A 15,641-nucleotide genomic window follows, 5' to 3' on the forward strand; every position below is an offset into this window, starting at 1 on the left:
TGAATGCTGATCAGCCTCCCCCTTTATTTATTTTGATTTAAAAGGCAAACTGATCCTAGATCAGCAACAGGACACCAATAAAAAAAAAAAAGTTAACAACATTATTGGTTTTGGTGGTGGCAAATACATTTTTCAATTCAAATGTACCTGGTTTGGAGGTATCCATTGCCTCCACCTCCTGCTTTATCTTGATCTCAGGGAGGGTGGAGCTTATTCCACATGCCGCCGTGCTACTGGCCGCTGAATGGGTAGGCGGAACAACCACGTTGGCCATAGACAATATTGGTGGAGTGATGGCGGACAGGGCAGGGCCAGGCTGTGAGTGTGGGGGTGCTGACACTGAGAGGAGCGTCTGGATTGGCTGAGAGGGTTGCTGGTGTGGCGGGGCTCCGGGATGCTGCTGGTGTTCATTGGTCTGATGGCTGGGCAGAGCCTCCATGGATGATGACATCACCGGGGGAGCCAGGGACACGTGGAGATCAGGCTTGTGTTTCACACTGGGAGGTCAGAGAAAAGATCATCAACCACCTAATAATTTGAAAGTACATTTTCAACTACAAGATATTATTAATACAGGAGTATGCGGTTGACCAGAGGATTCCAGCGTGTGTACACAGCATAGACTTTAATCAGGGCCTACTAACAATGTGCAGTGCTACGTCTTACCCTGCTGGGCGTGGAAACCCTGATGCATGCCTGATTCCTCCGTCTATCCTGGGGCTGTTGGCCTCTGGGATCAGGTTCTTCCTCACTGCAGACCTTTATAGGGAAAACAGACACAGGTTAGTGTTGGGATAGAAGAAAAGCCTACTCAAACTGTAGCTGCTCATGACTAGGGCTTTGGTGGTCACGTAATTGTCAGCCGGTGATTGTCAAGCAAATAACTGTCAGTCTCACGGTAATTGACTGGTAATTAACATAAACACATTTATCATCTCGTGGCTTCCACATATAGCCTACAAGCCACTGATGCAGACCTTTGGAACATCTACATTTTAAAAAGTCTAATTAATCAATGTGGTATAGCCTACACCTTCACAATACATCTGTTATTTATTTTAGACGGGCCTAAAGAAACATGATATGAAGAAAATGTAGTCGATTTCAGAAGAACATAATCGCATACTCAGGTGTCCTTATGTTAGGTCCTGATCTGGCTATGCCATATGGCTGTGGGCTACACTAGTTCATTTAGCAGACAAGATTCGCTTAGAATTCCGTGGCATTATTTTATAGTATGAATAATATATTGAACAAATCTCCAAACGATTTGAGGGAGTGCGCACATGCGGCTATTCTGTGTTGATTGGTTAACAAAGAAATAGGTATTCCAAATGCTTCATGAGTTATTCATGTAACTTTAGTTGTTCTACAAACGTTGGGCTATATGTTTTGATTTTTAATACATTGTAAGGCAGCAAGATACGACTCTAACGAGGATTTTTTTTTAAAGCAGCTTGAAAAGGCATGAGCTCTGCTTTGTTTTTTTGTGCAGGCTGTACACACTTCGTCAGTCTCTCATTCACAATTTGACAAGCCCTTGATAGAGGTCGACCAATTATGATTTTTCAACGCCGATACCGATTATTGGAGGACCAAAAAAAGCCGATACCGATTAAATCGGCCAATTTTTATATATATATTTGTAATAATGACAATTACAACAATACTGAATGAACACTTATTTTAACTTAATATAATACATCAATAAAATCTATTTAGTCTCAAATAATGAAACATGTTCAATTTGGTTTAAATAATGCAAAAACAAAGTGTTGGAGAAGAAAGTAAAAGTGTAATATGTGCCATGTAAAAAAGCTAACTAAGTTCCTTGCTCAGAACATATGAAAGCCGGTGGTTCCTTTTAACATGAGTCTTCAATATTGCCAGGTAAGAAGTTTTAGGGTGTAGTTATTATAGGACTATTTCTCTCTATACCATTTGTATTTCATATACCTTTGACTATTGGATGTTCTAATAGGTACTTTGTACCTATAGTATTGCCAGCCTAATCTCGGGAGTTGATAGGCTTGAAGTCATAAACAGCGCAATGCTTGAAGCACAGCGAAGAGCTGCTGGCAAATGCAGGAAAGTGCTGATTTAATGAATGCTTACGAGCCTGCTGCTGCCTACCACCGCTCAGTCAGACTGCTCTATCAAATCATAGACTTAATTATAATTGAATAACACACAGAAATACAAGCCTTAGGTCATTAACATGGTCAAATCCGGAAACTATCATTTCGAAAACAAAACGTTTATTCTTTCAGTGAAATACGGAACTGTTCCGTATTTTATCTAACGGGTGGCATCCCTAAGTCTAAATATTGCTGTTACATTGCACAACCTTCAATGTTATGTCATAATTATGTACAATTCTGGCAAATTAATTACGGTCTTTGTTAGGAAGAAATGGTCTTCACAGAGTTCGCAATGAGCCAGGCGGCCTAAACTGCTGCATATACCCTGACTCTACTTGCACAGAACGCAAGAGAAGTGACACAATTTCCCTAGTTAAAATAAATTCATGTTAGCAGGCAATATGAACTAAATATGCAGGTTAAAAAATATATACTTGTGTATTGATTTTAAGAAAGGCATTGATGTTTATGGTTAGGTACACATTGGTGCAACAACAGTGCTATTTTCACGAATGCGCTTGTTAAATTACCCGTTTGGCGAAGTAGGCTATGATTCAATGATAAATTAACAGGCACTGCATCGATTATATGCAAAGCAGGACAAACTAGATAAACTAGTAATATCATCAACTATGTGTAGTTAACTAGTGATTATGTTAAGATTGATTGTTTTTTATAAGATACATTTTATGCTAGCTAGCACCTTACCTTGGCTCCTTGCTGCACTCGCATAACAGGTAGTCAGCCTGCCACGCAGTCTCCTCGTGGAGTGCAATGTAATCGGCCATAATCGGTGTCCAAAAATGCAGATTACCGATTGTTATGAAAACTTGAAATCTGCCCTAATTAATCAGCCATTCCGATTAATCGGTCGACCTCTACTTGATGATGCCTTGAATTTCCCGGTGGCATCCCCTTTGTGTGGCCATAATGCACCCTAAAAAAAAATCCATGCCCTTTGCAGCCCTTCTCCCTGAGTGCTGTCTGCTCCGAAGCACTACTCACTCACACGGCTCGTCATCACCTGATCTGGTCTTTCTCACAGGCTACAAGTGAAGACAGACACATCAGGGACGCAACTGCGCATGTCCTTATCCAATTCTGAGGTGCTTATGGAAGATATTAGAAGAACTGTCCACATTTACTTTGTCAGCCAACAAGATTAGGCGTAACGAACAGCAAAATCACTAGCCTATGTCAATCTACTATCCCCCATAGCATACAAGTTGACCTATTATATTCTGTGCCAGAAATAAATATTCCAAACAGTCTGGGAGAGTTGTGGGATGCGATAGATCCCAAATTAATACAACCACTAGCATCAAAAATACTTTACGCACTGATCAGAACATTTAGCTTAACATTTTTATAAACTATTAGGCTATTTATTCACATTATAGGCGCAATAATGCGCACACTGCAGTAGGCTATAAGTGCAAATGTTCCATTAGGGAAAACACCATTTTCAAAAGTGACCACAAATGTGATTATGCATGTAATGCTTTTATTATAAAAAGGTGCATTTCTATGGTGAAAATTATATTCCCCAAACTTGAAACTCACGTGCAGCTTATTGCAGCCAGTTGACATTGATGTCAGAGTGATTAGAGGGACAATAGAGTGCCGAGTACCAGGCAGTTAGCAAGTTTGGTAGGCTAATAATGACCATCACCAGCATCAGAGCTTGGAGAAGCCTAATTACCGTGACTAAACGGTCACGTGGAATTTGACTGCCTTCATGACTCGTGACCGCCGGTGTGGCGGTAATACGGTCACCATAACAGCCCTACTCATGACAAGAGTTGGTGACCACGACTGCTCTAGTACGCAAAGGAAAACCGTGAGGGGTTTTCTAAACTCACCCCTCGTTGGCAGGCTTCTTACGTAGGATGCTAGGTCGGGGAGAGGACACCAGGGTGGGGGCACCAGGCCCAGTGTTCTGGGGGTGTGTCTGACCCACAGAGGTGGGCGGCTGGCTGCTGCCGAACGTCTGGCCGATAGGGTTGGTTACCAGAGTGGTGCCGTCTGCTAACACAACTGAGAAGACAGAGCAACGTTGTTAGAATAGTTGTTTTGAATAGTTGTCTGAAAAGAATAGCTGTTATGAATCACAGTAATTCTTTTTTTCCTATCTCCAATAAATAACATTAAATGTAACCAAACAGATGAATAAAGGGGTGAAAATATTGACTGGAGAAAATGCGTATATATTTCAGACTTGACACAAACTCATTTAAAACTTTCAACAAAACTTAAACTGCTTCGTTCACCAACTCACTTGAGGTCTTGTTCTCATTGGCTGGCTGTTGTGGGTTGATGGGCGCCGGTTGGATGTTTTGTGCGGTGATCTGACCGGTGGCGGCATGTAAGCCCTGGGCGCTGATGGTGGTTGGCTGGATGCCCTGCGAGGCCATGCCGGCGGGCTGGATGTTCTGCGTGTTGATCTGAGCGATGCGGTCCACCGTCATCAGCTGCATGGGGTTGAGGTGCACCGCCGACGCCACGCCCACACTCGTCTGGGTCTGCATGGCCGTGCCGCTGGGGGCCTGAGGGGTTACTGTAGGGGCGACGGGTTGGGTTTGGATTTGACACACAGGATGAGAGATATATATCTGGTATTATAGATGTAGATTAGACTAGTGTATTATTATGTTGAACATGGTTGAGAAAGTCAGAACTAATAAAAAATGTAATTGATTAACAAAATGATCAATAATCTTTATTAAAGTCAGTGTTCAGAAGTTAACAATCTGGCTCTGTGAAAATGACAAGAGTATTATCTGACTGGTTGAGAGTCACAAAAGAGCCAGATGTAGCATTTTGTTAAGGAGAGGTGAATTGTACCTGGGTACTGTCGGATGGTGGACACAGAGCTGGTGATGGGGGTGTAGGTGTGTGTCAGGGGGAACGGTGAAGAAGGGTAGGTAGGCAGAAAGTACTGGAACTGCACTGGCACCGGTTGCCTGTGGGGGAACGTGCATATCAAATGAATGAAATAAAACAACCATATCAAAAACTTTCAACTAACAACCAGGAATTTACTCCAAGTACATCAGAAATAAGGAGGCGCTGACATTTTACACTATTGTAGCCCAGGACCAATGAGGACCACATTGGAAATAAGTGTTTTAATGCCCTATCCTCTGGAACAAATAATCATCTTGTTGATGAATGTATTGTGATCAACCCAAAATAAAAATGATTCAAATCAGCCCTCGTCTCTAACCTGTTGTCACTGCGGGCCTCCATGGTGATGGGGTTGGGGGAGGAGCGGTGACCAGAGATGGGGATCAGGTTTCCCCTCTCTCCGGGGTACTCCGGCTGGATCCTGGGCGAGGTGTGGGCTATCGGCTGGGGAACCACCTTAGCTGAAGAGGGTGGAGGTGGAATGGTGTACAATCAGCTGGGTGAAATGTTCATTTTACAACATACAATCACCCTGTAGACTTCTTCTATAACTTCAAAGCAAGCTAAAACATTATCTGGCGCAATGCATTCAACCGTTGACAACCGAAAGTGTCACTGTTTTTAATTGCCACTCTACTCCTATCAATGACTTATTAGACAGGTGAACGTTCCATGAAATTTGGAGTAGGCTACTCCAGACAGTAGCTTGGTACTCCAACATTAATGATTGAGAAACTTACCCACGGGGATGTTGGACGTGGTGACTGCTGTGGCGTGGGAGGAATGAGAAGTCATCGTCATGGTGACGATGTTACTGTTGGTCATTTGGGGGTGGGGTCCGGAGCCTGGGTGAGGTACGATAATGTGGTTATTACATCATTAAAGCAGAATAAAGGAAACAGTCAGTCTTGATAGTGTCATTATGATGTGTGAATGAAAATAGATTAGTTAGACCTACACTCCCGGTCAAACGTTTTAGAACACCTATTCATTCAAGGGTTTTTCTTTATTTTTACTATTTACTACATTGTAGAATAATAGTGTAGACATCAAAACTATGAAATAACATAATATATTTGAGACTCTACAAATGGTCACCATTTGCCTTGATGACAGCTTTGCACACTCCTCTTCCATTCCTGTGGCGGTCAGTTTCATCATAGCGCGTGATGGTTTTTGCGACTGCACAAGTTATTTTAATTTTCCCTATTGACTGACCTTCATGTCTTAAAGTAATGATGGACTGTCGTTTCAATTTATTATTTGAGCTGTTCTTGCCATAATATGGACTTGGTCTTTTACCAAATAGGGCTATCTTCTGTATACCCCACCTCTACCTTGTCACAACACAACTGATTTCCTCAAACGCATTAAAGAAAGAAATTCCACAAGTTAACTTTTGACAAGGCACACCTGCTAATTGAAATGTATTCCCAGTGACTATCTGATGAAGCTGGCTGAGAATGCCAAGAGTGTGCAAAGCTGTCATCAAGGTTATTTGGGTGGCTATATGAAGAATCTCAAATATATTTAGATTTATTTAACACTTTTTTTGTTACTACATGATTCCATATGTGTTATTTCATAGTTTTGATGTCTTCACTATTATTCTACAATGTAGAAAATAGTACAAATAAAGAAAAACCCTTGAATGAGTAGGTGTGTCCAAAACTTTTGACCGGTAGTGTATCTCTCTCACAACAATAGAATCACCTGTAGTGCTAGGCGATGGAGCAGTATTGGTGGATAATATGGGGGCAACAGTTGCAGCAGCGACAGGAGTCACATTGCTGAATATGGGCTTCTGTGCCATGGTGTGGGGCAGCTGGGGTTTCTGACCCCCAATGGCAGGGTGGGAGGGCAGGGTGATGCGTGTGGGGTTGTCCCGAGATGGGGGTTGACGCTGTATGCTCAGAGTGGCTGAAGGGGGGTGGATATTTAGTCCTGGACGCCTGAGGGTAGAGAGCAAAGGGATAGTCAACATTGGTTTTACGTACACTTGCAATAGCTGGAATAGTATTGGGCCTCCCTAAAATTAACTATCTAGATACATTTACAAAATACGGCAAAGAATGGTTAACGCTTTCAGCATGTCATACTGTGTTTATTTTCCTTACCCATGAACCATCTCTGCGGAGTGCGTGGCTGAGCTAACCACTGGGGACTGAGGCCTGGTGGCCGTTAATGGGGCAACCACCGTGGGCATCACAGCCGTGGACGTTGTGACTACAGGGCGGGACTGGATGGGCTGGTGGATGATGTGCTGGACAGTAGGTGGGCCAGTACCACCACCGGGGCCTGTAGCAGGTCTCAGTACTGTGGGTCCTTTGGAACTGGACATCACAGCAGCTGCAGCAGCTCCTGGAAACACACATGAACAACAGTTATCCATGTCGGTTCTTAGGATGGTTCTGCTGAGGACCTACAGTTGGTTAAAATATGAACAAACCACTATGGTGATTTTTTTGGGGTCAAGGTAAGCACCCTGACTATTTTCAGAATGATAAAAGTTTGTTAGCTATGCTACTATCCTGTCTCGGGGACTGACCGACCTCTGGGTAGATGGGAGGTGAAGGTGTGCTGGGGGGCTCCAGGGGAGCCGAGCTGCAGGGGCGGGGCATGGCTGCGGATGATCTGCACGTTGGTCGTCATCAGGTGATGGTGCAGGTTACTGGGGTTGCCCTGGAAACGCCACGCCCATGGACACAAAGCATTATAGATTTGGAACCACATTTTTCATCATGTCATCACATTGGGTAGACCTCAATAGGGTATATTATTGCTGAGGTATATTACAACTACAAACACCAGTCCTTACCTGTTGGCCACTGATAGTTGCTACAGGGATGCCGGCGGTCTGAGGCACGGTGCTCTCCATGGTTGCAGTGACGTGGCTTGGCACCTTAGGTGGCAGGGTGATGTGGCCCTGGGTGTTGGCTGGTGCTGGGGCGATCACTCGACCGGCCATGGGCGACTTCAGAGCTGGCTGGAGAGATGAGAGGACGAGATAAAGTAGATGAGTCAGCTCAAGACACAGGGAGAGAGGGCTAATGCAGCAGACAGAGCTCTCTCATCCATACCTTCATGGGTCCTTCAGTGAAGGCCAGAGGCAGGCCCTGGGGGATGTGTGGGGGTGGGGCTGACACGGTGACAGGCATGCCCTGCTGGAGGGACAGGTGACCTGCTGGAGTGGGGTGACCCTGGGGGGGTCCATGGACCTGGGCTTGGGGGTAAGGCCGGACCACCACTGTCTCCTGCTTGTCGTCCCTGAAGGTCGATGCTCCACCACCACTGCTGGGGTGGTCACGAGGACCGTGGTCTGGGTGAGGGTCACGGTTGCTATCGTCTGCCCCTCCTGTGGTACAAAGAGTTGGAGTACTTATTTTTATGAAGAAGACTTGCAGTGGTGGGAAAAGTACCACGTTGTCATACTTGAGTAAAGAGTAAAAAGTAAAGATCACTTAATAGAAAATGACTCAAGTAAAAGTGAAAGAAACCTTGTGAAATACTATTTGAGTAAAAGTCTAAAAGTATTTGGTTTTAAATATACTTAAGTATCAAAAGTAAAAATCTTTTCAAATTCCTTACATTAAGCAAACTAGAAGGCACCATTTTCTTGTTTATTTACAGATAGCCAGGGCCACACTCAGACATAATTTACAAACAGAGTATGTGTTTAGTGAGTCCACCAGATCAGAGGCAGTAGGGATGTTCTCTTGATTAGTGTGTGAATTAGACAATTTTCCTGTCCTGCTAACCATTCAATATGTAACTAGTACTTTTGGGTGTCAGGGAAAATGCATGGAGTAAAAAGTACATTATTTTATTTAGGAATGTAGTGAAGTAAAAGTTGTCTAAAAAGATAAATACTAAAGTACATATACCCCCAAAAACAACTTAAGTAATATCTACACTACCGTTCAAAAGTTTGGGGTCAGTTGAGGACTTGTGAGGCGTCTGTTTCTCAAACTAGACACTAATGTACTTGTCCTCTTGCTCAGTTGTGCACCGGGGCAACTGATTCTATTCTGGTTAGAGCCAGTTTGCGCTGTTCTGTGAAGGGAGTAGTACACAGCGTTGTACCAGATCTTCAGTTTCTTGGAATTTCTCTCATGGAATAGCCTTCATTTCTCAGAACAAGAATAGACTGACGAGTTTCAGAAGAAAGGTCTTTGTTTCTGGCCATTTTGAGCCTGTAATCAAACCCACAAATGCTGATGCTCCAGATACTCAATACTAGTCTAAAGAAAGCCAGTTTTATTGCTTCTTTAAATCAGAACAACAGTTTTCAGCTGTGCTAACATAATTGCAAAAGGGTTTTCTAATGATCAATTAGCCTTTTAAAACGATGAACTTAAATTAGCTAACAACATGCCATTGGAACACACGAGTGATGGTTGCTGATAATGGGACTCTGTACGCCTATGTAGATATTCCATTAAAATAATCTGCCTTTTTCAGCTACAATAGCTACAATTACTGACGTGATCTTCCTGTCTGGGTTGGTGCCCCCCCTTGGTTTGTGCTGTGGTGGAGATCTTTGTGGGCTATACTCGGCCTTGTCTCAGGATTGTAAGTTGGTGGTTGAAGATATCCCTCTAGTGGTGTGGGGGCTGTGCTTTGGCAAAGTGGGTGGGGTTATATCCTTCCTGTTTGGCCCTGTCCGGGGGTTTCTTCTGATGGGGCCACAGTGTCTCCTGACCCCTCCTGTCTCAGCCTCCAGTATTTATGCTGCAGTAGTTTATGTGTCGGGGGGCTAGGGTCAGTTGGTTATACCTGGAGTACTTCTCCTATCTTATCCAGTGTCCTGTGTGAATTTAAGTATGCTCTCTCTAATTCTCTCGTTCTCTCTTTCTTTCTCTCTCTCGGAGGACCTGAGCCCTAGGACCATACGTCAGGACTACCGGGCATGATGACTCCTTGCTGTCCCCAGTCCACCTGGCCTTGCTGCTATTCCAGTTTCAACTGTTCTGCCTGCGGTTATGGAACCGCCACCTGTCCCAGACCTGCTATTTTCAACTCTTAATGATCGGCTATGAAAAGCCAACTGAAAATTATTCATGATTATTATTTGACCATGCTTGTCACTTATGAATATTTTGAACATCTTGGCATAGTTCTGTTATAATCTCCACCCGGCACAGCCAGAAGAGGACTGGCCACCCCTCATAGCCTGGTTCCTCTCTAGGTTTCTTCCTAGGTTTTGGCTAGTTTTTCCTAGCCACCGTGCTTCTACACCTGCATTGCTTGCTGTTTGGGGTTTTAGGCTGGGTTTCTGTACAGCACTTCGAGATATTAGCTGATGTACGAAGGGCTATATAAAATAAACTTGATTTGATTTGAATAGTCATTTACAACATTAACAATGTCTACACTATTTCTGATCAATTTTCTGTTATTTTAATGGACAAAATATGTGCTTTTCTTTGAAACACAAGGACATTTCGAAGTGACCCCAAACTTTTGAACGGTAGCGTGTGTATATATATATATATATATATATTTTTTTACCTGTATTTAATTAGGCAAGTCAGCTAAGAAAGAAATTCATATCTACAATGACTGCCTGCCCCAGCCAAACCCGGACGGCGCTCCCAATCACGGCCGGATGAGATAAAGCCTGGATAAAATACTTTAAAGTATTTTTTTACTGAATTAGTTAACACCCCTGACCAATGATTTCATACACTGACTGACCACTGCAAATAGTTGTGAAAGCTGTGATGCAAAGTGAGTTCTGCTGTGGGTTAGCAGGTTCCATAATGTTACCTGCCGTGTTTGGTTGACCACCAGACAGCAATGCAGTGTTTCCTCCAGGAGTCTGGTTTAGTCCCATACCAGGAGGTATTCCCGGTCGTGGATACTGTTGAGAACTCATCTTCTGACACACTTGATAGCTTTGCAAGGAAGAGAACAATATTAAACCTGACAGGTATGTAGATACAAGTTTGCACAGACGAATGTTGCCAACATCTAAGCAGGTATTTTCTCCAAACCGTATAAATCGGGGATCATCAACTTGATTCATACGCATGACGATTTTTTCTTGAGTGGATGATCACGGGGCCGGAACATAATTACAAATAATTTGTAAACTGTAAATTGGCTGCAAGACGCCCAAACAAATATTTGAATTTATGTGAAACATCACAGCACAGTTGAAAAAAATGTGGCACATTGAAATCATAAGAGGCGGTTTACAGAGAAGGGTGGGATGAACTAAGAGTAGCCGAGGAGTGGATTTAAAAGCTCATGTTCTATAATAGTTATCACCAATGTTCCCTCTTTTTTCTTGGACATTGCTCAAATTTGTTAAAACTTCCGGCGCACGTTTACTGTGAACACAGAGGCTGTATCCGCTTTAAGTTACAGTGTTAGTGGTCAAGTAGGCTATTGTGGCTATTTGATCATAACTTAGGCCTATCAGAGTGGCCTATCATCAAAAACAATGGAGAAGCTGCATTGCTGACGACAACGGTGGTAGGCCTGATCACCGACAACGATGAGACAGCCTATAGGCAGGTGGTCAGAGACCTGGCAGTGTGTGAGCAAGACAAAAGGAGATGATCGTGGACTAAGGGGAAAGGAGGGCCAAACACTCCCCCATTCACATCGACAGTGCTCTAATGGAGCTTGTTGAGAGTTTCAAGTTCCTTGGTGTCCACATCACCAACAAACTATCATGGTCCAAACACACCAAGACAGTTTTGAAGAGGGCACGACAACACCTATTCCCCCTCAAGAGACTGAAAAGATTTGGCATGGGTCGCCAGATCCTCAAAAAGTTCTAAAGCTGCACAATCGAGAGCATCCTGACCGGTTGCACTACAGAGGGTAATGCATACGGCCAAGTACATCACCCGGGCCAAGCTTCCTGCCATCCAGGACCTATATACTAGGCGTGTCAGGGGAAAGGCCCCAAAAAATTGACAAAGACTCCAGTCGCCTAAGTCATAGACTGTTCTCTCTGCTACCGCTTGCCAAGTCTAGGTCCAAAAAGCTCCTTAACAGCTTCTACCCACAAGCCATAAGACCGCTGTACCATTAATCAAATGGCCACCCGGACTATTTGCATTGACACCCCCCCTTTGTTTTTACACTGCTGCTACTCGCTGTTTATTATCTTTACCCCTACCAACATGTAGAAATTACCTTGACTAACCTGTTTTTTAAATTTATTTCACCTTTATTTAACCAGGTAGGCTAGTTGAGAACAAGTTCTCATTTACAACTACGATGTGGCCAAAATAAAGCAAAGCAGTGCGACACAAACACAGAGTTACACATGGAATAAACAAGCGTACAGTCAATAACACAATAGAAAAAAAGAATGTCTATATAGAGTGTGTGCAAATGGCGTGAGGAGGTAAGGCAATAAATAGGCCATAGTAGCGAAGTAATTACAATTTAGCAAATGAACACTGGAGTGATAGATGAGCAGATGATGACGTGCAAGTAAAAATTCTGGTGCAAAAGAGCAGAAAAGTAAATAAAAACAATATGGGTGTGGGGTAGGTAGATTGGATGAGTTATTTACAGATGGGCTATGTACAGCTGCAGCGATCGGTTAGCTGCTCTCATAGCTGATGTTTAAAGTTAGTGAGGGAAATATAAGTCTCCAATGTAGTCCCACTGTGCCCCCTCACATAGCCTCAGTTATTTTATTGTGGTCTTTTTTTTAACCCCCCCCCCAGAAAAAAATATATACATGTTATTTCATTGTTTTGATGTAGAAAATAGTCACACAAAAAAAGAAAAAAAGAATGAACTCTTTTAATAAGTAGGCGTGTCCAAACTTTTGACGGGTACTATTTTCTACATCAAAACTGGGAACTAACACATATGGGATCATGTAGTACCCCAAAAAAGTGTTAAACAAATCCAAACCTATTTTATATTCTTCAAAGTTGCCACCCTTTGCCTTGATGACAGCTTTGTACACTCTTGGAATTCTCTCAACCAGCTTCACCTGGAATGCTTTTCCAACAGTCTTGAAGGAGTTCCCACATATGCTGAGCACTTGTTGGCTGCTTGTCCTTCACTCTGCGGTCCAACTCATCTCAATTGGGTTGAGGTTGGCTGATTGTGGAGGCCAGGTCATCTGATGCACCACTCCATCACTATCCTTGGTCAAATAGCCCATACACAGCCTGGAGGTGTGTTATGTAGTCCCAGTAAGCGCAAACCAGTAGTGGTTTCTTTGTAACAATTTGACCACAAAGGCCTGATTCACACAGTCTCCTCTGAACATGATGTTGAGATGTGTCTGTTACTTGAATTCTGTGAAGCACTTTTTTGGGCTGCAATCTGAGGTGCAGTTAACTCTAATGAACTTATCCTCTGCAGCAACGGTAACTCTGGGTCTTCCCTTCCTGTGGCGGTCCTCATGAGAGCCAGTTTCAGCATAGCGCTTGATGGTTTTTGTGACTGCACTTGAAGAAACGTTCAAAGTTCTTGAAATTTTCCGGATTTACTGACCTTCATGTCTTAATGTAATGATGGACTGTCGTTTCTCTTAGTTTATTTGAGCGGTTCTTGCGATAATATGGACTTGGTCTTTAATCAAATAGGGATATCTTCTGTATACCACCTCTACCTTGTCAGAACACAACTGATTGCCTCAAACGCATTAAGAAGGAAAGAAATTCAACAAATTAACTTAACAAAGCACACCTGTTAATTGAAATGTATTCCAGGTGACTACCTGACGAAGTTGGTTGAGAGAATGCCAAGAGTGTGCAAAGCTGTCATCAAGGCAACGGATGGCTACTTTGAAGAGTGTAAAATATATTTTCATTTGTTTAACACTTGGTTTAATACATGATTCCATATGTGTTATATCATAGTCTCAATGTCTTCACTATTACTCTATAATGTAGAAAATAGTAAAAATAAAGAAAAACCCTTGAATGAGTAGGTGTCCAAACTTTTGACTGGTACTGTACATATAACCTCATCAAACCTGTGCCCCCGCAGATTGACTCTGTACATAGCCTCTTTACTGTTATTTTATTGTTGCTCTTTCATTATTGTTATTTTTTTACTTCAGTTTATTTTTGTGAATACTTTCTTAACACTTATTTTCTCAAAACAGCATTGTTGGTTAAGGGCTTGTAAGTAAGCATTTCACTGTAAGGTCTACATCTGTTGTATTCGGCGCATTTGACAAATAACATTTGATTTGACTTTTGATAAGTACTATCCAGATGTAATGTATATCAAATTACTTTATTCTTGCTATGTAACTACTAGAGTAAAAAAAAAAGAGCCATGTATGTAAAACTTGTGTAAAAATACACGTAACAACCAAAGAAAAAGCTGTAAAAACAAAGTAGATTTTTGTCCTCCGAAAAGGGGGGGTACAAACATAATTTTTTAAACAACATAAAAAATATATAAAACATATTTGACTAAAACATAATATCAAACCTTATTTTTGTATACTCCGTACGTATCTCTCTCCATTATGCGTGGGAATACTTTGGAACAGATTTCCAAAATGTTAATCAATTGGAGCCGATTTGCTGGTGTGTATACAGTCTTATGTCCAACAAACAAATACATTCGACATTTGTTTTACTCAGAAAACTTGGTGGGGTCAAATAAAATTATTCGCTGGCCAAATTTGGAACCCTGTCGTACATGACATTGTCAATGATTTTTCTGCAAGTTGTAAGCATTGCTAGCCACAAACAGCTGCTAACTTGAGTCGGGCCAAGGCTTGGCCATGAACACTCTGCAGTGGACTGGATCCGAGCCAAGGATAACATTGTCTACTCCCGAGTCCTTGACATTAGCTTGCTACAACTTCAATGCAGTACCAATAGCTAGCAAGCGACTGTAGGTGACATTACATCTAGTTTTCTAACTAAAGTTAGTCGGCTGGTCAGAGACTTGCTTGTTCCTAGTTAACTGGTTGGTTAACGTTACTTCGACGTAACCTGTTTCTACCTAACCAAGTTGAAGACAGATGAACTAACATCTCCGGTTTAGCTGCTTTATATCAAGGAAACAACACAGGTGTGCGGGTGCTTGACCGAAGTCGTAGTTAGCTATAGTTACCCCGACAGTTTCTTTTACGCCTGCTACGTTAGGTTAGTACACAGTTGCTAGTTAGTAATATAGCTAGCTAGCTATTAATTGAAATCGCGCCCCCACGAACTAAGGTTAGTTAGCTAACTGCTGCATTATTTATGGCAATGAATCGACGATAATCAAAAAAAAATATTAGTTAGATTAATCTGGAATGATTATCGTAATTTACTAACAAACAGTACGATTATATTGAAATTGCAACAAGAACATACCTTGCTTGTGTGATCAGGAATCTCCATCCGTCTTTCTACTACGCGCGTGTTACACAAGCGGCACTGTTTCAAAACTTCCGGTTTTCAGAGTTTGTTTAGCCACATTGAAAAAATAAAAGCCATATGAAAAATAATAACGAGGTTGCTGTAGCAGTTTTTAGTTGTTAATGTTCACAATTAATAATACTTTACGATATCTTCTTCATTAGTATATAGTATTTTCGCCAGCGTGCTTACAAAATTAAAAACAAATAAATCAGGGGCTTTTAATTTGAAGGGTTGCCTT

General features: G+C 42.3%; 1 protein-coding gene across 1 annotated transcript in view; it reads right to left on the reverse strand.

Annotated features, from left to right (window-relative positions):
• Nucleotides 1–15,515, reverse strand: part of LOC139550960 (histone deacetylase complex subunit SAP130-like) — a 23,637-nt gene extending 8,122 nt beyond the window's left edge. The window contains exons 1-14 of the mRNA XM_071362260.1: nt 15,356–15,515; nt 10,818–10,945; nt 8,129–8,403; nt 7,867–8,034; nt 7,601–7,730; nt 7,166–7,409; nt 6,762–7,000; nt 5,789–5,893; nt 5,368–5,509; nt 4,986–5,104; nt 4,420–4,698; nt 4,004–4,178; nt 667–759; nt 148–497 (exon numbers count right to left, since the gene is read on the reverse strand). Of these exons, the coding sequence (XP_071218361.1) occupies nt 148–497; nt 667–759; nt 4,004–4,178; nt 4,420–4,698; nt 4,986–5,104; nt 5,368–5,509; nt 5,789–5,893; nt 6,762–7,000; nt 7,166–7,409; nt 7,601–7,730; nt 7,867–8,034; nt 8,129–8,403; nt 10,818–10,926 (2,428 nt within the window). The 5' untranslated portion in view covers nt 10,927–10,945; nt 15,356–15,515. The remainder of the gene's footprint in view (nt 1–147; nt 498–666; nt 760–4,003; nt 4,179–4,419; nt 4,699–4,985; nt 5,105–5,367; nt 5,510–5,788; nt 5,894–6,761; nt 7,001–7,165; nt 7,410–7,600; nt 7,731–7,866; nt 8,035–8,128; nt 8,404–10,817; nt 10,946–15,355) is intronic.
• Nucleotides 15,516–15,641: the final 126 nt, after the last annotated feature.

This window comes from Salvelinus alpinus, chromosome 23 (assembly GCF_045679555.1).
Source record: "Salvelinus alpinus chromosome 23, SLU_Salpinus.1, whole genome shotgun sequence".
NCBI classification, from domain to species: Eukaryota; Metazoa; Chordata; class Actinopteri; order Salmoniformes; family Salmonidae; genus Salvelinus; species Salvelinus alpinus.